The 20,796-nt window shown below is 42.6% G+C and overlaps 1 protein-coding gene and 1 non-coding gene across 3 annotated transcripts; both read left to right on the top strand.

The window, feature by feature from the left end:
* Positions 1 to 4,944: 4,944 nt before the first annotated feature.
* Positions 4,945 to 20,052, top strand: TOMM20 (translocase of outer mitochondrial membrane 20). Of its 2 annotated transcripts, XM_002717348.5 has the most exons (5): positions 5,076 to 5,418; positions 11,973 to 12,019; positions 13,678 to 13,759; positions 18,782 to 18,924; positions 19,769 to 20,052. In XM_002717348.5, exons 1-5 carry the CDS (start codon positions 5,298 to 5,300, stop codon positions 19,811 to 19,813), a joined length of 438 nt encoding a protein of 145 aa, XP_002717394.1. In that variant the 5' UTR covers positions 5,076 to 5,297; the 3' UTR covers positions 19,814 to 20,052. The 2 variants fall into 2 exon arrangements, 1 of the variants encoding a protein (XP_002717394.1); XR_011381512.1 differs by lacking the exon at positions 11,973 to 12,019 and having other exon boundaries at positions 4,945 to 5,418; positions 18,686 to 18,924.
* LOC127483625 (small nucleolar RNA SNORA14) lies at positions 5,824 to 5,958 on the top strand. The gene has a single exon (XR_007910063.1). It is a non-coding gene; the product is annotated as a small nucleolar RNA SNORA14 (small nucleolar RNA).
* Positions 20,053 to 20,796: the final 744 nt, after the last annotated feature.

Below are 20,796 nucleotides of genomic sequence, written 5' to 3'. Positions count from 1 at the left end.
CAAATGACCACAAAGCTGGAGTTGAGCCGTGCTGAAGCCAGGAGCCAGAAACTTTCAGGGTCTCCCACCTGGGTGTCAGGAACCCAAGTACGTGAGCCATGATCTGCTGTCTCCCAGGTGCAATTCAGGAAGCTGGATCAGAAACACCCTGCTATGGGGTGTGGGCATCCTAAGCAGTGGCTTAAGCTATCGCACCACAATGTGTATCCCTGAACTTTATTTGTAAGTAGGGTTCAATAAATTCTTACTACTCTTACATATACTTAAATTCCTGAGCATTTTTGTGTATATTTCCTGTTCAATTTATCTAAAAGAGGCAACATATAGGCCGGTGCCACGCCTCAATAGGCTAATCCTCCACCTAGCGGCGCCGGCACACCGGGTTCTAGTCCCAGTCCAGGCGCCGGATTCTTTCCCTGTTGCCCCTCTTCCAGGCCAGCTCTCTGCTGTGGCCCAGGAAGGCAGTGGAGGATGGCCCAAGTGCTTGGGCCCTGCACCCCATGGGAGACCAGGAGAAGCACCTGGCTCCTGGCTTCAGATCAGCGCGGTGCGCCGGCCGCAGCGCGCCAGCCGTGGCAGCCATTGGAGGCTGAACCAACGGCAAAAGGAAGATCTTTCTCTCTGTCTCTCTCTCATTATCCACTCTGCCTGTCAAAAAATAAAAGAGGCAACATATATAGACTATATGGTTTGTATGTAGCTGTGTAGTCTCTTGTATAGACTGTTGCGGCTCTCCTGTGAGTGGACAGCTGCTTAAAGCATATGAGGTAATGCTAAAATTTTATTTCATATTAGTGTATAGCTGAAATTTTTGCTTTGCCTAAGGAGCATATACATGTGTTACTAAATAGTTTTAAAACACATTTGACCCAAGAAAAAGGTAGTATGAGTTTTACAGAAAAATTCCACGAGATACTTTTGTTAATTGTTACTTGGGAAACTGTTGGTATCATGTTAAATCTGATTAAATATTTGTAGCCATGAGAGTATATGTGGATGGTCAACAGTGACTTTTAATGACTGTAATAACTCCCGTTGGCTTTTCTGAGCATTATTACTCTTTTTGTTCTCAGAAATCTTTGTTTCTTGACTTTGTCTCAATCAAAGTCTTATTTTCTGCTAATCATCCTGGGATTAAAATGCAAGGTTAAAAAATTCTCATTTAGAATGAGTAGACTCAGGAATGCTCTATATCACCTAATTTCCCTAGTTAGATGAACTGTGACTTAGACTGGGGAATAAGGGCATCTCTGGGTTCTGTGACTCTGTGGGCAAATATCTCTGCCTTTCTGTAGTAAAACATCTTTATTGGTGAAATAAGGAGATTGGAGTAGAACAGTGGTTTCACACTTCCTAGATTATGATGTGCATTGGCTTTCACTGTGTTTTGACCAGTACACAGGTATTTTTAACTTACATGAATGTTTCCATGACAGTGCTGATCCTTTCTAATGTGATGTTTTATGGCGTTTTTCATTTTGTTTTATTAAAAATAGTTATGGTCTATTCAGGTCATTCCATCACCCACTGATGATTCTGCTCACAAACACATGTCTAGTTGATTTCTAGGCTGTTTTCCATTCCAGGAGTCTATCCAAGAGTGGGCAACCTTTTGTTTTGCAAAGATCCATTTGAATATTTATAACATCATTCATGAACCGTACAAAATTATCACCTTAAAAATTAGTCTTCTTTGGAAATCCAGACCAAATGATTTTGCAGGCCTTACACAGATTATGGACCATATGTTCCCCACTCCTTGGTAATAGGTATTTTCCAACAGGTATTTAAAAATGCAAGGGGGGTGTTGGGGCGGCATTGTAGCAAAGAGGGTAAAGATGCCGCCTGCAGTGCCAGCATCCCACATGGGCGCTGGTTCAAGTCCTGGCTGCTGCATTTCAATCCAGTTCTCTGCTAAGGCCTGGGAAAGCAGTAGAATATGGCCCAGATTCTTGGTCCCCTCAACCCACATGAGAGACCCAGAAGCAGCTCCTGGCTCCTGGATGTGGACTGACACAGCTCCAGCCATTGCGCCCAATTGGGGAGTGAACCAGCAGATGGGAGAACTAACTCTCACTCTCTCTCTCTCTCTCTCTCTCTCTGCCTCTCTGTAATTCTGCATTTCAAATAAATAAATCTTAAAAAAAAAAAAAAAAAAAGGGCCGGCGCCGTGGCTCACTAGGCTAATCCTCTGCCTAGCGGCGCCGGCACACCGGGTTCTAGTCCCGGTCGGGGCGCCGGATTCTGTCCCGGTTGCCCCTCTTCCAGGCCAGCCCTCTGCTGTGGCCAGGGAGTGCAGTGGAGGATGGCCCAGGTGCTTGGGCCCTGCACCCCATGGGAGACCAGGAAAAGCACCTGGCTCCTGGCTCCTGGCTTCGGATCAGCGCAGTGTGCCACCTGCAGTGCGCTGGCTGCAGTGGGCTGGCCGCGGCGGCCATTGGAGGGTGAACCAACGGCAAAGGAAGACCTTTCTCTCTGTCTCTCTCTCTCACTGTCCACTCTGCCTATCAAAAAAAAAAAAAAAAAAAAGCAAGGGTTGGGAGTGGAGGGGAGTGTTTCGTTAAGCTGCCACCTAGGAGGCTTGTATCCCATACTGGAATGGTGAGCTTGAGTTCTAACTCTGCTTCCACTCCAGCTTCCTGCTATTGCACACTCTGGTATTACAGGCAGCAGATGATAGCTTAAGTCCTGGTGTCCTTCTCACCCAGATGGAGGTCGTGGTTTCTCGCTTTGGCCTACCTAGCCCCAGTTGTTATATTGGGGAGTATACCAACAGAGGGAAAATCAACTGTGCCTTTCAAACACAAATATTTAAAAAATAGATAAAACATGGGGGCTGGCACTGTGGCATGGCGGGTTAAGCTACCGCCTGCAGTGCCGGCATCCCATGTGGGCACTGGTTTGAGACTCGGTTGTTCCACTTCAAATCCAGCTCTCTGCTGTGGCCTGGGAAAATGGTGGAGCATGGCCCAAATCCTTGGACCCCTGCACTCACATGGGAGACCCGGAAGAAGCTCCTGGCTCCTGGCTTTGGGTCAGCACAGCTCTAGCCGTTGTGGCCAATTGGGGAGTGAGCCAGCAGATGGAAGACCTCTGCCTTTCCTCTCTCTGTAATGCTGACTTTTAAATAAATAAATAAATCTTTTAAAAAAAATAGCTAAAACATGTTGCCTGGCATATTACTAACTCAGTGTAGCTATATTAACATTTAGACTGATTTTTTTTTAATTGTATTTATTTTAGAGGCAGAGTTACAGAGAGAAGGAGAGCTAGAAAGGTCTTCCATCCACTGGTTAACTCCCCAAATGGCCACAAAGGCCGGAGCTGGGCCATTCTGAAGCCAGGAGCCAAGAGCTTCTTCTGGGTCTCCCATGTGAGTGCAGGGGCCCAAGCACTTGGGCCATCTTCCACTGCTTTCCTAGGTCATAGCAGAGCTGGATTGGAAGATGAACAACCGGGACACGAATCAACATCCATATGGGATGGCGGCACCACAGGCAGAGGCTTAGCCTACTATGTCACAGCCCTGGCCCCTATACTGCATTTAGTACATACACAATTGTGAGGGGTAGGAGAGAAGGGCCATGTTCTGTGTTTATTGAGGAGTAATGACATGATGGCCACGAAAGGCCTCCTGCTAGATGTAGCTTGGGTTAGTCATTTCTGTTCATACACCTGAGGCTCAGAACACATATGGGTACTGGAGGTTCACTGGCAACTTTTTGGGATGGAGAGAATCAAAAGCTATTGTTATACATTAATGTTGGCCATCGCAAAACACACCGGACACCGGAGTAAGGGAAAGGGTTTATTGGGGAACACCCAACAGACCAGAGTGAAGGGGGGACGAAGGAAAAAAAGAGTATCCGAGAGTGAGCCAGAGGAGGGGAGCGAATGAGAGAAGATAGAGCAGAGCAGAGGAGAGGAGAGCTAAGAGAGAGAGCCAAGAGACCACAGGAGGAGGCGGCCAGAGAGAAGAACCGAGAGAGCACAGGAGAGAAGAGCCAAGAGGGAAGAGCCAAGAGAGCACGTGTGCAGGAACAGGCCTTTTTAAAACTTTGCCTGAGGGCGGGCAGGGAAGCAGGAGGGTGGGGTGGAGCCTGGCTCAGGTAGCTGGGCCATGTGGCCACCTGGCTAAAACTGCGCCAGTTTCCTAACAGCTATGTGTACTAGGTGTAAGAAAAAACATTTTGTTTTCTCTGTTGCATGTAATCAGGACACTTGCTTTGGTACATCTGCACCATCACACATGCCTTTGGTTTAATTTTTAGCCTTCTTCAGTATCTCAGGCTCATCCTCACTGAAGCAGGAGGCCATTGCCTGGTTCCTGGGCTGGGTTAGGTCCTGAGAGTACCCTTCCAGTAACTGACACCAGCTACCCAGAGCTAAACTAAATTTCATTGGTTAAGGGCACACTATTCTCCAACGCTGCCTTTACTTCAGACCCGAGTCACAGCTGTAAGGGGCTCCTGGTCATTTTCGTATGAGATGCTGGCTATCAACGGGGGGGTTCTCCCACTACCCTCTCAGGTTCTGAACCCTTGGGACTCAGGCCTAAGTGCTACACTTAGGCAGTTTTAAATGGCAAAAAAGGTGCAAATCAGAACCAAAGAAGCGAAACCCTCCCCAGCACACAGCACATGAATGTGTGACCACACAGTATTGCCGGGCTGGGAAGGCCACTGCGCTGGTGTCCAGGTTTTTAGTTGAAAGGCAAACTGCCTGACACACACACACACACACACACACACACACACACAGCTGTTCCGCTCCCCAAATGTCTGCAACAGCGGGGGCTGAGCCAGGCCAAAGCCAGGAGTACAGAACCGCAGTTGGGTCTCCCAGGTGTGTGGCAGGAACCCAACCACTTGAGCCACCCCATCCTGCCTCCCAAGGTGTGCCTTTGCAGGAACCTGGAGCGGAAGCTAAGGTGCGCACAAGTGGGCCCTCCCAGATGGGATGCGCCCCTGTGCGCCGCAACAAAACCTCCCATTCCCGGGTTTGAGGGCAGTGCGTAATTCTGCACGGAATCCCTCCACCTCTGAGCAAAGCCGGAAATGGCGGCGGCGTGGTCCGCTGCGCAGGCGCGTCAGCAGCGCGACGCCGGCGCTCAGGCACTGCCTTGGACGTTCTCGGGGGCCTCGGTCGACTGGGCCGGAAGTGGCTCGCGCTCGGTCTTTCCGCTTCCCTGGCCGGCGGACGAGAGTCCAGAGCGGCGCCGTCCGCTCTGAGGGTTCGCGGCCAACCGTTGCTTCGGAGGCCTCGCCGCTGCCATCACATTCTGCAGCTGAGAGACCATGGTGGGCCGGAACAGCGCCATCGCCGCCGGCGTATGCGGGGCCCTTTTCATCGGGTATTGCATTTACTTCGACCGCAAAAGACGGAGTGACCCCAACTTCAAGAACAGGTTGCGAGAACGTGAGTGTGTCCCCCTCGCCCTTGGGCCCGCACCGCACCCTCGCGCTGCCCTGCCTCGCAGCCGCCGCCCTTCGCCTCCGCGCGCTGAGCGACCGCGTGGTGTGGCCCGGAAGAGGCGATGGCGGCGTGACTCCCCGGGCTCCCGGGGCTGGCGGGCCCGCGGGATTCCCTCCATTTTGTTTTTCTCAAACCCTTCTACCGTGTAAATGCACTCCAGTTGGTATTAAAATTAAGGTTGGGGGATGGAGGATCTGGGAACTGGTGCGGGAGACGGAGGAGTGTTCCCTTTATTTTTTTTGCTAGTCCTCTTTTAAAATAGCTGTTAATGCGGAAGTCGAGCCTTTTTTATTTGACACATTTTATTTAGCCTGAAACTAAGTCGGTAAATGTAGCGCTGTATCATTGTTGCATTCCTAAACCTTCTTGGTAGCTTCGCTGAAAACGCTTCCAAGATATCAGTGAATGCTATAGAAATCGCAGGGGAGTCCAAAAGGCTGCCCTTCTCCTGTGGATCAGTCTTATTTCATACCTGCGACATATTTTTTTTTTTTAATAAGATTTGCAAGAAAGAAACAGTGTCACCAAAACCACAGCGACCCGCTTGGGTTTCGGAGGAATGTTCTTTTGCAACAATCAAGAGTAAATTTGTCGCAATAAGAAATGTTTTTTGACTTGCCCGGGTTGCTCAGTCAAAACAGTTTTTGAAGTTAAAATGTACATGTTCTGGACTTTATGAAAAGTCCAGAGAAAGTACAAAGAAGTGATTATCCAGTTTAATGTTGTTTATTAAGCTATCCTAGGTCCTTCAAGTGTTTCACGTGACCATCCATGCGATGATCTGATGTCATTTAAATGTAGTTCTAGCTGTTTCCCTTTTAAGAGGAAAAAGATGTAATTTGCCTTATTTATAGTTAGACTAATGGAAGGAGTGCTGATTTGGGTTCAGGCTGGCCTTGCAGAGCCAGCTTAGTCACTGATGAGCAGCATACTCTTGGGCTTTCTGAATCTTGATTTCCTTTGCTGTAGAATCAGGTAGTGTCCTTGGTTTGGGGCAGATGTGTGAAGAACTCACCAGGATTAGGGAAGGCCCCACTATAGATGCTGGCTGTGTGACTTCTGGAATTTAAAGTTCTAGAACTTAAAAAAAAAAAAAAATGGGACTGAGTCAGTGAATGAATTAACTCCTTTGAAAAATTCTGTTGAAATCTGCATTTGGTTGAAGAAATCAGAGGAGCTAACATTTTGGAATGTTAGTTTCTTTTTCTTTTTTTTTTTTTTTTTTTTTAATAGATTTATTTATGTATTTGAAAAGCAGAGTGACAGGGAGAGAGAGCTTCTGCCTGCTGGTTCACTCCCCAGAGCAAACCAGGAGCTTCTTCTGGGTCTCCCACGTGGGTGCAGGGGCCCAAAGACTTGGGCCATCTTTGGCTTTTTACCCAGGCCATTAGCAGGGAGCTGGTTGGGAAGTGGAGCAGCCAAGACTCAGGCAGTGCGCAGATGGCGCTGTGCCACAGTGCCGCCCCCTGGAATGTTAGTTTTAAAAGTTCCTTTTCTGTCATTTTCCATCCAAGAAATTTTTTTTCTGACTTAAGCAGTCAGCAGTGATTTAAGTGAATTACTTGTGCAGCAGTATCCCTTGGGCAAATAACTTAAAGCCTTAGTTTTTCTTTTGTGAAATGGTGTTAAGTATAGAGTTTCAGTACTTTACCTGACACGTAATTGATGAATGCTAGAGATTGTTTGTGAATAGGATTATCTTGATTTTTTTAATGACCAAGTAAAACTTGTATTCAGAGTAATTTTGGGAAATGTTTGAAGGTAATTGCAAGATTGGCTGGTTTTAAGAACTTGAAGGTATTCGGTATATGGGGGATGAAATAACTTTCAGTTCAGTAATTTTGAATTTTTCTAGTCTAGTTTCTGGTAGAATATTTATATCTGCAGTATAAGGACAGTTTCTCAAATCATTTAGCTTCTTTCCTTGTTTTTTTTTTTTTTTTTTTTTTTTAAAGGAGAAGAGACAAAATATTTATTAGATGAAGTTAGATGTTTAGATTTGGGTCACTATTCATTCAGACTTTTGTCTCCAGGTAGCAAGAGCAGATTATCAGGATTTTTAATAGCATAGTATTTACTAATCCCATCATTAATAAATGAAATGAAGCCTCTATCATTAATATACAGCCTTCTTTAAATGAATGCTTTGGCAGTGGTGGTGTGCTGCAGTGGGTTAAGCTGCAGCTTGAGTCTGCCCCATGCCTTACTGGAGTCCCTGCTGCTCCACTTTGAATCTGGCTTCCTGCTAATGTGCCTAGGAAGGCAGAGGATTTTTTTAGTCTCTGCCACTTATGTGTGTGAGACACAGATGGAGTTTCTGGATCCTGGCTTAAGCCTGGCCCAGCCCTAGCTGATGGAGCCATTTGAGGAATGAGCCAACAGATGAAAGATCTCTGTCTCTCCCCTTCTCTGTCCCTGTCTTTCAAATAAATGGATCTTTTAGATAAATAAATAAATGCTTTAAAGTGATTTAGGGATGCACATTTGACCCAGTAGTTAAGATGTCTGTATCCCTTATTAAGCGCTTCTGGCTTTGAGCCACAGATCTGGCTTGTGATCCAGTTTTTTTTTTCTTTTTTTTAAGATTTGTATTTATTTATTTGAGAGGTAGAATTACAGACAGTGAGAGGGAGAGACAAAGAGAAAGGTCTCTTCATTTGCTGGTTCACTCCCCAATGGCCGCAATGGCCGGAGCTGGGCTGATCTGAACCAGGAGCCAGGAGCTTCTTCTGTGTCTCCCACACGGATGCAGGGTCTCAAATACTTATGCCATCTTCTACTGCTTTTGAAGACCCTAGCAGGGAGCTGGATCGAAAGAGGAGCAGCCAGGACTAGCATAGCTGGAGGATTTAGCCCACTACACCACAGTGTAGAAGCCTCTCCAGCTTCTTTTAATGCAGATCCTGGGAGACAATGATGCTGACTTAAGTGACTGGGTCCCTGCCACCACGTGGAGACTTGAGAATTTTAATCTTACTGCTAGAAATGTAAAGCATCCAAATGATCTTAAAATTGGTAACAATAGGGGCCAGTGCGGGTTAACGCCCTGGCCTGAAGTGCCGGCTCGAGATCTGGCTACTTCACTTCCAATCCAGCTCTCTGCTATGGCCTGGGAAAGCAGTAGAAGATGGTCCAAGTCCTTGGGCCCCTGCACCCGCGTGGGCGACCCGGAAGAAGCTCCTGGCTTCGGATTGGCACAGCTCCGGCCATTGCAGCCAATTGAGGAGTGAACCATCGGATGGAAAACCTCTCTCCCTCTCTCTCTCTCTCTCTCTCTCTCTCTGCCTCTCTTCTCTCTGTGTAACTCTGACTTTCAAATAAATAAATAAATAGATCTTTTTTAAAAATTGATAACAGTATCAGTCAAATGTATATGCATTCAACAATTGTACTTCCTCCATATCCTATTAAAGTTTTGTAAAGGCTGGATAGAAGTAGACCTAAGTTTCACTCTACTCAGGATTTCATTATTTTTGCCATTTTCACTAAATTCTGGCTTAACGAATTGTGTTATTGTTTAGTTCACAAGCTTCCCCTGTTCATTTCTGAGATATCTTATTTTTAGAGGAATGTCTAACAGGGATGTCTTTATTTCACTGTACTATTGAGTATGGAGGCAGAATAATACTTGAGTGCACAGGCTCTGAAATTCATCTGCCCAGGTTTGAATTGACACTCCATTATGTACTAGTTGTGACCTAGATAAATGTTGTCATGTCTAGAATTAGGGGTGATAATATCTGTTTTATTATCTATTGATAATGTTGAAAATAGTATCTGATCTGTAGCAACTAGAACTGAGTTCCTTTTTAAAATTACAAAAAAGATCATTTATTTGAGAAAGGGCTACTGAGAGCTCTCCTATCTTCTCATTCACTCCTCATTCACAGCCAGGCTTGGGCTGGAGCTGGAGCTCAGAGTTGGGAGTTCATTGCATGTTGCCCATGATGGTGGCAGGGACACAACTGACTGAGTCATTGCCTGTTGTTCCAGGGGTCTGTATTCACAGGAAGCGCGATCCCAGAATCAAACGCAGTTGTTTTAACCACTAGGCCTCGTGCCCACCCAAAAAACGACTTCTTAACATCCGAGTGTTTCTTGTCTTCGTGTCAGGTTCTTTCCTTAGTTGTGTCACAGTTATTTTCCATATCATTGGTAGTACTCAGTGATTATTACTTTAGGTAGTTAGCATAAAACAACCCTTACTGAGGGAATGACTCAATTTGAAATGCTTATTACACGGCGCCATGGCTCACTTGACTAATCCTCTGCCTGTGGTGCCGGCACCCCGGGTTCTAGTCTTGGTTGGGGTGCTGGGTACTAGTCCCTGTTGCTCCTCTTCCAGTCCAGCTCTCTGCTGTGGCCCCGGGAGGGCAGCTGAGGATGGCCCAAGTGCTTGGGTCCCTGCACTCGCATGGGAGACCCGGGAGGAAGCACCCGGTTCCTGGCTTCGGATTGGTGCAGCGCTGGCCCTAGCAGCCGTTAGGGGAGTGAATGGAAGGAAGACCTTTCTCTCTGTCTATAACTCTTCTGTCAAATAAAACAATTTAAAAAAAAAAAAAGAAATGCTTATTACATGGCACGTGTATTGTAAACCAGGAATTTTAAAAAATAATTTGTCATCTCTATGAAGTTGGTACTGTTAAACAGTTGTATGAAAAGAGATGCCCAGGTTATTATAACTTGCCCAATCACATACTGCTAGTAAATGGAAGAGCTTGGATACAAAACAGGCCATTTGGACTAAAAAATTGCTTTGCTTACTCTAAGCCAACACCCCTTTTCAATTTTTTAAAGGTTTCTTTGAAAGGCAGAGAGAGAGAGAACTTTCACCTGCCAGATTTGGGCCAGGCTCAAGTCAGGAGCCATTTTGGTCTCTTTCAAAGGGCAGTAGGCTAAAGTATGAAGCAGTTAAGCAGTCTTGACTGCCTTCCCAAGTGCACTAGTAGTAGGGAGCTGAATCTGAAGCAGAGCGGCAACTCAAACCTTAGCACTCCTGTATGGGATGCTAGTGTCTGTGGCTTACTCCCCTAGCCACAACATTGGCCCCTTTGCCAGCACCTTTTAGCGTGGGGTATACCAATAAAGAGGAATTTAAAATAGTACTGAGGGGGGGGAAATAGTACTGAGTTTCCTGTTAATGATGGATTGATTTAAGAGTTGATTAGTTGGGGCCTGCGTTGTGGCTAGCAGGTAAAGCCACTGCCTGTGATGCTGGCGTCCTATATGGATGCTGGTTCTTGTCCTGGCTGCTCACCTTCCCCCCCAGCTCCCTGCTAAATGGCCTGGGAAAGCAGTGGACGATGGCTCAAATGCTTGGGCCCCTGCACCCACGTGGGAGACTGGGAGGAAGCTCCTGGCTCCTAGTTTCAGTACTGGTTGTTTTGACCATTTGGGGACTGAACCAGTAGATTGAAGAGCCTTATCTTTTCTTCCTTTCTCTCTGTAACTCTTTCCAAAAAATTAAATATTTCTTTAAAAAAGAATTGATTAATATTTTAGAGCTTTAAACATCTCTTCTCAGATTTTTAGTTTCTTGACTTTGTAGTAAAAAAAAAAAGACTTACAAAACAACCTACATATTCTAGGCGGAAGTCTTAAATAGCCAGCAGTAGTTCAATTAAGATTTTAGCATAACAGTGCATTTCTGAACTGTGTCTCCTCCCAACTTTTACCAACTACCTAAATACTGTATTGTAATTTTTAGAAAACTTTCTCAAATGTTATTTTTATCCTATTTAAGAATGACATTGGGGCCAGTGCTGTGGCATAGCAGGTAAAGCCGCCGCCTGCATTGCCATTGCTGGTATCCCATATGGGCACAGGTTCTAGTCCCGGCTTCTCCACTTCTAATCCAGCTCTCTGCTCTGGCCTGGGAAAGCAGTAGAAGATGGCCCAAGTGCTTGGGCCCCTGCACCCACGTGCGAGACACGGAAGAAGCTCCTGGATCCTGGATCCTGGCTTTGGATTGGCACAGCTCCGGCTATTGCGGACAATTAGGGAGTGAACCAGTGGATGGAAGAGCTTTCTCTCTGTCTTTCTGCCTCTCCTCCTCTCTCTGTGTAACTCTGACTTTCAGATAAATAAATCTTTTTTAAAAAAAGAATGACATTAATTTTTAACTTTTATTAAAGGTAGAATCTGGTGTATCTCAGTAATTCCCTAAAAGCAATGTTCTACTTCCCCTTTACATATCCTGTGCAGGCTGAAGGGCAGGGCATCTCAGCTCTGCTTATTGTCATTACTTTAGCTGTTGAACTGTCTCCATCTTTTGAGTTGCTGAGCAGGTTTCCCAGAAAGAAGAAAAAAACCTCCTGCCTGAATGTCATGTTGCCTGTAGCTTACTGATTAGACCTATTCATGTGGCCTTGACAGGGGGACCATGGAAGGCAGAGTACTAGTCAGGAATGTTTGTAAATGGAATTCATTAATGACCGCCACAGGAATTTGACTTTTGCTAATGGCAAAATGAAAATACCGTATTTCATTTCTTGTAGGAAGAAAGAAACAAAAGCTTGCCAAAGAGAGAGCTGGGCTTTCCAAGGTAACAATCCATTTGTGTTTTGTTTAAATACTATATATTTATCCTTTACAGAAATATCATATCACCTAAAAATATGCTTCAGTATGTGTTTTGAGAAAACTGGTTGATGTTGGACGTTGATACTCTATTTTAAAATAGTTTGTGTTTTTAGGAATGGGTGAATAATTTAGTTCAGCTACAGATTATCCTTCATTAGTTGCCCTTTGTTATCTTTTTGGTAGCCTTGTCTCACTAACAACCCAGAAAAATAGATGTAGATATGTATTAGTGAATATTTGTAGATTAAAGAATACAATAGATTATTGCTAAATGCTGGAGGTAGTCAGTGAAAGATACCTCTACTAGAGACTTCACATTTTTCACTGTTGCTGGATTATAAATGTATATGATATGATCCAAAACTAAAAACTTTACTTAGTTGAAGTATAGATTTTTAAATAAAAAAAAGGACTTTTTATAGCAGTTTCCATTTTTAGAAAGATAAGCCATATAACTGATGGCATTATATATTTCTGTAATTTTTCAGGTACACATCACAAAATAAAACACAGCAATACAAACATTTGAATAACTGCTTATAATTTTAATTGCAAAAAAATTTACAAGTAGCTCAGATGCCCAACAAAAAGAAAATGATTGGCCGGCTGTGGCTCACTTGGCTAATCCTCTGCCTGTGGCACCGGCACCCCGGTTTCTAGGCCCAGTTGGGGCGCTGGGTACTAGACTATTTGTTCCTCTTCCAGTCCAGCTCTCTGCAGTGGCCCGGGAAGGCAGTGAAGGATGGCCCAAGCACCCGCATGGGAAACCAGGAGGAAGCACCTGGCTCCTGGCTTCAGATCAGCGCAGCACGCAGGCCATAGCGGCCATTTGGGGGATGAACCAACGGAAAAAGGAAGACCTTTCTCTCTGTCTCTCTATCTCGCTATCTAACTCTGCCTGTCAAAATTTAAAAAAAAAAATCATTTTTTAGATGGCATTAAAATATATGAAATAATGCTGAATCAGAAAAACAAAATGATTACAGTTGTTTAAAAGTATATCATAGTAGCAATCAAAAAATAACAGTGTGTAGATGGTATAGATACTGGTAGCTTTCATTTTTTTCTTCTTTTTTTTTAAATATTTATTTATTTGGAAGGCAGAGTTACCAGAGAAAGAAGGAGAGGCAGGGAAAGAGAGGTCTTCTATCCACTGGTTTATTCCCTACTTGGTTGCAACGTCTGGAGCTGTGCCGGTCCGAAGCCAGGAGCTTCCTCCAGGTTTCCCACACAGGTGTAGGGGCCCCAGGACTTGTGCCATCTTCTACTGCCTCCCCAGGCCATAACAGAGAGTTGGATCAGAAGTGGAGCAGCCAGGACTTGAACCGGCGCCTATATGGGATGCCAGCATTGTAGGCATCGGCTTTACCCACTGCACCACAGCGCCAGCCCCTCATTTTTTCTTAGATTTGATTCAGAGCTTTCTAGGAACTATTAAAATACCAACTTAATTAACATTTTTTCTTTCATTCATTTGATTATAGATATTATAATTGGTAAAAGTGTTAATAATAACTGTCTCTTACCAATTTTGGAACTAGCTATTCAATTTTTTGTTTTATTTTCATTGGTGTTGGCATAATGTTGATGTCAGTTACTAACGAGTCTATTTCCCAATAGTTACCTGACCTTAAAGATGCAGAAGCTGTTCAGAAGTTCTTCCTTGAAGAAATACAGCTTGGTGAAGAGTTACTAGCTCAAGGTAATAATCATTAAAAGAGTATAGAACTAAAACTATTCTTTAAACTCATAAATTTATGATGATAAGAGGTTTTTCTTATGTAGCTTGGTTATTTTTAGGAAAAGAAGTGTAAATATTTCAAGACATATTTTGAATACTTAGCAGTGTGATTATTTATATAAGACTAGTTCTAGAGAGAAATATTTCTTTGGGTTATCATCACCTATAGTGTATTTTAATTGAATTTTAGTTCTTGCTATATCATATGACAAAAAATAAAATTTTTCCAAATGAGGTTACTATTAAGTAGTTTAGACTCTATATATAGCTGTGGTGCAATATGTAGATAGTAACTGAAGCATGTGAGGCAGGAATATACTATTCAATGCCTTCATCTAATCTTCAGGTATTTTCCAGTGTTTATAGGAAAGAATGGCTAATTAAGTCCCAGAGAAGGTTAATTTACCTAATCAAGATCACATGGTGAGTTCATGACACCTCATTTCAGAAGTAACCAGTAGTGTCTCATCCAGAATTTAGACTTTTCATTAATTTGTGCCTTATTTATTCCCTCTGACACAATTAAGGGGATTTTTTTCCCTTCAGTGATTCCTGTTACAGAGTTAAATTATGAAATTGACAAATTTGAAAGGCAGAGTTACAGGGAGAGAGAGGGAGAGGTCCTCCATCTGCTAGTTTACTCCCCGAATGGCCAAGGCTGGGCCAGGTCAAAATCAGGAACCAGGAGCTTCTTCCAGATCTCCTGCCACGGGTGCAGGGGCCCAAGGACATGAGCCATCATCTTCTACTGCTTTTCCAGGCCATAGCAGGGAGCTGGGTGGGAAGTAGAGTAGCTAGGACTTGAACCAGCACTGATATGGGATGCTGGCATTGCAGGCGCTGGCTTTACTAAACCATTACGTCACAGTACCAGGCCCCTCAGTAATCTTTTTTGTGTCATATTAACATTTATCCCAAAAGTACTTTTGAAGTACATAGTTACTGATAAAAATGACATCGGCTTTAAGTTGTTTTTCTTATTCTCATTGCTGCATCAATATAGATTTAGAACTGAACTGCATGATCATATGTGTGCATGTTTCATTTGTGGCGGCTTTTTTTTTTCTTTTATTCATGTCTTCCATTTCCCAAGAAGTAATATTTTTTATTTATAAGTTTTATGTATTTATTTGAAAGGCAGAGTGATGGAGCATGAGCAAGCATGTGCTTCAGTTTGCTGGTTCACTCCCCAAATGCCTGCCACAGCCAGGGCTGGCCCAGGCCAGAAGTATGTAGGAGAACCAATTAAAATGTGAGAACAGGAGAAAGATTCAAGAAATATTTCTAGGTCTTTTACAGACCTAACAAACACTTCAGTTCCTCCAGTGATCTGAGAGAGAGGTTGTGGGTATTGGGGAAAGGGAGAAGAATCCCATCAGTTGGTAAGCTGGGCTTAATTCTGAATGGCAGTACTTTGTATTCCTTTAACATTGGGTTCGATCTTTCCATATTGTATAATAGATGATTATCTGATGATGGTATTTTTTAATTTTTTAAAATTTATTTCTTTTGAAAGGAGAGTGACAGAGAGGGAGAGACATTCCATCGACTGGTTCTCTTTCCAAATGGCCACAGTGGCTGGCGCTGGCCCACTTCTAAGCCAGGAGCCTAGAGCTTCATCTGGGTTCCCACATGCGTGGCAGGGACCCAAGTACTTGGACCGTCCTCTGCTGCCTTCCTGGCCACATTAACCATGGGCTAGATTGGAAGCAAGGCAAGTGGGATTGAAAGGGACACTTTGATATGTGGTGCCAGCATCACTGGCAGTGGCTTCACCTACTGCACCACAGAACTGGCTCCTGTATGATGCTTTTGTTACTCTTGGTACTAACAAAAGGTACTGCTAATGCTGTGGCTATCTAGACAGCAAAACTGATAGTAACATCTGCTTTGCAAGACAGGTTGATTAATTGAGGTCGTGTCAGTGTACCCGGATATATTTTTTAACATTGTTGGATTTGCAGAAAAGATAATTGCCAAACTTGGTTCAGAGATGTTTTATTATGTCTAAAAAGGAACTGAGCCAATTTCTTGATCACATATACCTCTTCACTGAACATTACTGAATCAGTGCACAGCAGAGGTGCACCACTCTTGTGGTGATCATCTTTACGACAGCATTTCAGAAATTACAAGGAGGTCAGCATGGTGGCTGAACATACCCATATGGCAATTGCCAACACAATTGGGGTATCCTGAAACAGTGTATAGATTAGAAAAATCACAGTTCTTACATTGGCAGTGGAGATTCAGTTGTTTCAGGCTATAGTTGAGAGGTGTTGAGGAAGCTCTTGGAAAACTTTACTAAATTTAAGTGCTGTCAGAGACCCCACAGTACTCACATTTTTACCCCAAAGCTTTCTTAATCTTTACACAGAAGCTAATTGGTAGAATAAGAGCTACACCATCATATACCAAATTCAGGGTCCTAGAAAGAACACCAGGAGTGACAGTTATGAGAGCCATGCTTGTCATCAGCTTGCAGCCTCAAAGGCATGAGGTCTAATGGTAGGAGGATATTGGAAATCAGCCAGTCTCGGGGACAAAAAGAAGTACAATGGTTAGGAATGATCTGATGACATTATCTTAGGTCGTGAATGGCTCTCAAAAAGGCTGAGAAAATTTTTGGTTGTATATTTGATTTGTCTTTTGGGAAGCCTTCTTGTGTCATTGGCTGTTGACTTAGTTTAGAATAAATCAGATTTAGTTCAACACCTGTGCTGTTACTTGTGTTAAGGTGGAAGTTAGCAATATAAACAGAAAGTTCTGGACTTAAGAAGCCCTGGGCTCTATAACTTTAAGCAATTTCTTAATTCCTCTTAATGAGGACTAAGGCTAGTAACTGACTGAAGGTTCTGATAATGATATGAATCTGTTCCTATAAACCACAAAGAACACTGTTTCTGGTACTTGCTAAATGTTAGGAGAATAAAGATTGAGGAGGGAGTGTTTGAGCCACTTGGATAAATAATGGTTTTTAAAAATACTTATTTGTTTGAAGAGAGAAGACAGAGATCGCCCTTCTGCGCCCTTCTGCTGACTCGGTCCCCAAATGCCCACAACACCAGGTCCAGGCCCAACTGAAGACAGGAGCTAGGAACTGAATCCAATTCTCATATAGGTGGCAGGACCCCAGCTAACTACCTGAGCCATCTTCTGCTGCCTTCTAGGTCTGCATTTGCAGGAAACTGGACTTGGGAGTGGAGCTAGGACTTGAGCATAGGTGCTCTGATATATCTTGGGCAGTGTCCTAACTGCTAGGTCATATGTCTAAAGTCAGTACTAGAAAAGCACTGTTAGAAAATATCTAATTAATATAATTTAAAACTCATTCTTACTAAGATTGGTTTACTCTGAAATTTTTTAATGAATGATTGCTTAGTAAATAAAAACAGCTTAGTTGAAAACGTAATCTTTATGGTATCAGAAGGTGAAGGATCTGAAATTTTACCATATACATTGGTTTGCCCATTTTATGGGTGCTGGCTGAAGGCATGAGATGCCTGAGTCACACAAAAGACAGCTTATTACTCACTATAATAGCAGTAGCCGGGGTATTGTCATTTGCCTGGTTCTTTGTGCCCCACAGTGCATACCCACCAGTACACATAGTGGGTTTGTGTATAGGAGAGGAGCCCTGAATTTATGGAAACAATCTTTAAAAAGATGTTTGTGGTTTGCCATAAATGTCGATTATATTCTGAATGAAACACAAATAGAGCCTTGTTCCAAATGGAGATACTTTGTAATTCCAAAGATGTTCACCATACGTACTTCCTGAGAAGGATAATTTGAAGCCAAGGCAGCAAATATCTCTGTTCAGAAATGGTACAGAACTGGGAGAGACTCACCTGTATCAGTATTTTAAATTTTTTAAAAGAATTTATTCAAAAGGCATAGTGATAGGGAGAGAGATCTTCCATTTACTAGTTTACTCACCAAATGGTTGCAACAGTCCAGGCTGGGCCAGGTTGAAACCAGGAGCCTGGAACTTCATCCAGGACTTGCACATGGATAATGGGCCCAGGCACGTGGGCCATATTCTGCTTCCATGATGCGTTAGCAGGAAGCTGGATGGCTGGGAAGCGGAGTAGCTGGGAATTGAACTGGCACTCTAGTATGGGATTTAGGAGTCCCAAGTGGCAGCTTAACCTTCTGCTCTACAACACTGGCCCCTAATAGCACAAAATTTTATTCAGAAAATATTAGAATTTTTTAGAATTTTATTTAAGGTAGAATCAACTCAGGACAAGGATCACATGACAGTTAATTGATATTTATTGAGTAAATCTTAAAAATCTGTAAGCCTTAATTTTTTCTTCCAAGAGTTATAAGACACTATTAAAGAAAATTTATAGATAAAGCAAATAAATACTGTCACTTAGAGATCAATCACTGTTTTGTTACCTGCTTCTTCCTGACATAGTTTTATCAAGGTGAACATTTTTCCAACTGGTAGCATTTAAAATTTTTTTATTTCCGATGGCAGGAGCCAGGTACTTCTCCTGGTCTCCCATGGGGTGCAGGGCCCAAGTACTTGGGCCATCCTCCACTGCATTCCCTGGCCACAGCATTTTTTATTTCCATGTGATAACATTGATTTGGTACAAATGGTTGGTTTAAAGCAAAATTGAGTAAGTTTTCTACTCTGTCATCCATCTCCTAAGTTTGCTCTTTTCATAGAAAAGTACTTTTCAGTTGTTCGTAATTTCTTAGTAATGCTTTTGGAAATACATTTCTACACTGTACTTTTCCCCTTATGTATGTATGTAGATTGAGGGCATCTCCATATTAGAATATGTAATCTGACTCATTCTTGATAATAGATTAATAATATTCAGATATATGAATACACTATAGATTATTTTCAGTTTTTTACTTACACAGGTTTTGTTCTGCATCACTTGGAGATGGTGTGAAAAGTTGAATTTTTTTGACAAAGGCGAAGGCTTTTCAGGTTACAATTTTATATGAACCTTACAGGTGAATATGAAAAGGGTGTGGACCATCTGACAAATGCAATTGCTGTATGTGGGCAGCCACAGCAATTGCTGCAAGTATTGCAGCAAACTCTTCCACCGCCAGTGTTCCAGATGCTGCTCACTAAACTCCCAACAATTAGTCAGGTAAGGACTAGAAATGTTGTAAGTGTGGAATTTCTGTGAATGGAATGTTTAGAGGCATCTGAAAATGAGCTTAATGAACATGGTGAAATCATAAAACTTACCTGCATATTGGAGAAATATTGGTGCTTGAAATTTTCTTCCCCAGTGACAAAACACTCAAATGACTAGGCATAAGATCTAAAGATTGTGGCCCAGAGGTAGACCTGGCAGTGTGTATCTTAGTGTTAAGTCACAGGCCCCAGACCCATGCCACTCTTGACGTTTTTCTAAAACTAGCTCTCTGCCTCCTCTTCTGAGAGATTATGCCTTAGGTAAGTAAGGTGGCCTAACAGAGGACATGGAGTCAAGATGGCATAGCTTGGACCTTATGTCATACAGCACTCTTTGACCTCACTTGTCTAATAACACAGTTCCACCCCTGCTGAGGTGGGCTTTGAATTTGGAGCTATTAGATTACATCCCTAAATCCCTACTCAGAAGTGCAAAAATCCCATTTATATGAAAGATAAGCATAACTTAAAAGTTATAAAGTACTGATCAGTATTCTTAGTTTGTATGGGAATGAAGAGCTCTGAAACTCTTTCTGATTTGAGTTATGTAATTGGCTAACATATAGCATAATGTAATATTATGTTTTTCTGACTTAAATTTTGAAATGGAACTGGCAATAGTATAATCATCGTTTTCTTAGATAATAACAATATATAAACGGTTAACTGTTGAAATAAATGTCAAAATGGGTGAACTGTTAGCAAGATTTGATTCTTTGAATCAAAGAGCATTTTCTGTTGAACTTAGAATCCTGATTACATGCTTATAACACTTGAATTTTTTTTTCTTTCAGAGAATTGTAAGTGCTCAGAGCTTGGCTGAAGATGATGTGGAATGAAGAATTTCAACATAATAAAATCTCACTTCAAAATATTTTTAAAATTCTTAACTTGGAAGCTGAGCAGCTCTGGGGGAAAAAGGGCAAATAAGCTTGTTGTGGACTGTCCTACACTGAAATCTACCAAAGTTCATGTTTGCTTTGCGTAGATCCATTTGTCTGTTTTATTTATTTTCCCAGTGAAAAGTGTATTTTGTAGAGAGCTTTTCATTTTATAAATACACTATGAGTTACCAAAATATCATGGATTTTGTTTATTTCTAAAATATGCAATTAAAGTGTACATATATAACATACTTACATTAAAAATACCCAATACTCCATTTCTAAGATAGGTGAAAGAGGGTGGAAGAAAGCTGAAGAATGTACTTTTTTTATAAACTAGCACATTTTGACATAAATTAGAAAATTGAATGGAAACTTGATTGTATTGTGAAGACTGAGCATTAAAGTTCTTCAAGAGACATTTCCATTTAATCTCTTAACCATGTGCGGTGTGCTGCTGTGCTAGCAACTTCACCCTGTCCCCTTGGGTTAGTCTGGAGATGTTGTGTTTAAATCAGTGGCCTTCATGTGTTCTGGGGATTTTTCTCCATGTGTTTTAAATATGTGGAGTTGCAAATAACACTAGGAATTAGATCTGTATATGCCACTAATCTAGCTATGTGAGCTTTTGCCAGTTCATGTCTGCTCATTTTGCTCATTTATGAAGTAAGGAAATCAGTCTCCTGATCTCTGAGGTGTCCCCTTCTGCTCCTGATTCAGTTGGTTCCGTTGGACAGCTTCAAATCCATCTTCACCTGAGAAGTGTATTTGGGCAACCTGGCTTTGTATTTGTTTATATTCTGAATTTTGCATGCTTGCCTGACTTAGTATTTCTGAATTGATGTTTTTAAAAATGTTGTAAATATCTTGTTGCTTTATCACTGAAATTAAATGGGATCTGTCAGTGCTCCCTAAAGTAAGCTAAAACTTAACCTTTA

The sequence above is a fragment of the Oryctolagus cuniculus genome, chromosome 13, assembly GCF_964237555.1.
Source record: "Oryctolagus cuniculus chromosome 13, mOryCun1.1, whole genome shotgun sequence".
NCBI classification, from domain to species: Eukaryota; Metazoa; Chordata; class Mammalia; order Lagomorpha; family Leporidae; genus Oryctolagus; species Oryctolagus cuniculus.
This window is presented reverse-complemented; position numbering and strand designations above follow the sequence as displayed.

What these genes read in the sequence shown, in the direction of transcription:
- TOMM20 (XM_002717348.5), top strand. Translation starts at nt 5,298, where the DNA reads ATGGTGGGCCGGAACAGCGCCATCGCCGCCGGCGTATGCGGGGCCCTT. An exon ending in CAAGAACAGGTTGCGAGAAC is followed by an intron (nt 5,419 to 11,972) that starts GTGAGTGTGTCC and finishes CATTTCTTGTAG; the next exon opens with GAAGAAAGAAACAAAAGCTT. An exon ending in AGAGAGCTGGGCTTTCCAAG is followed by an intron (nt 12,020 to 13,677) that starts GTAACAATCCAT and finishes ATTTCCCAATAG; the next exon opens with TTACCTGACCTTAAAGATGC.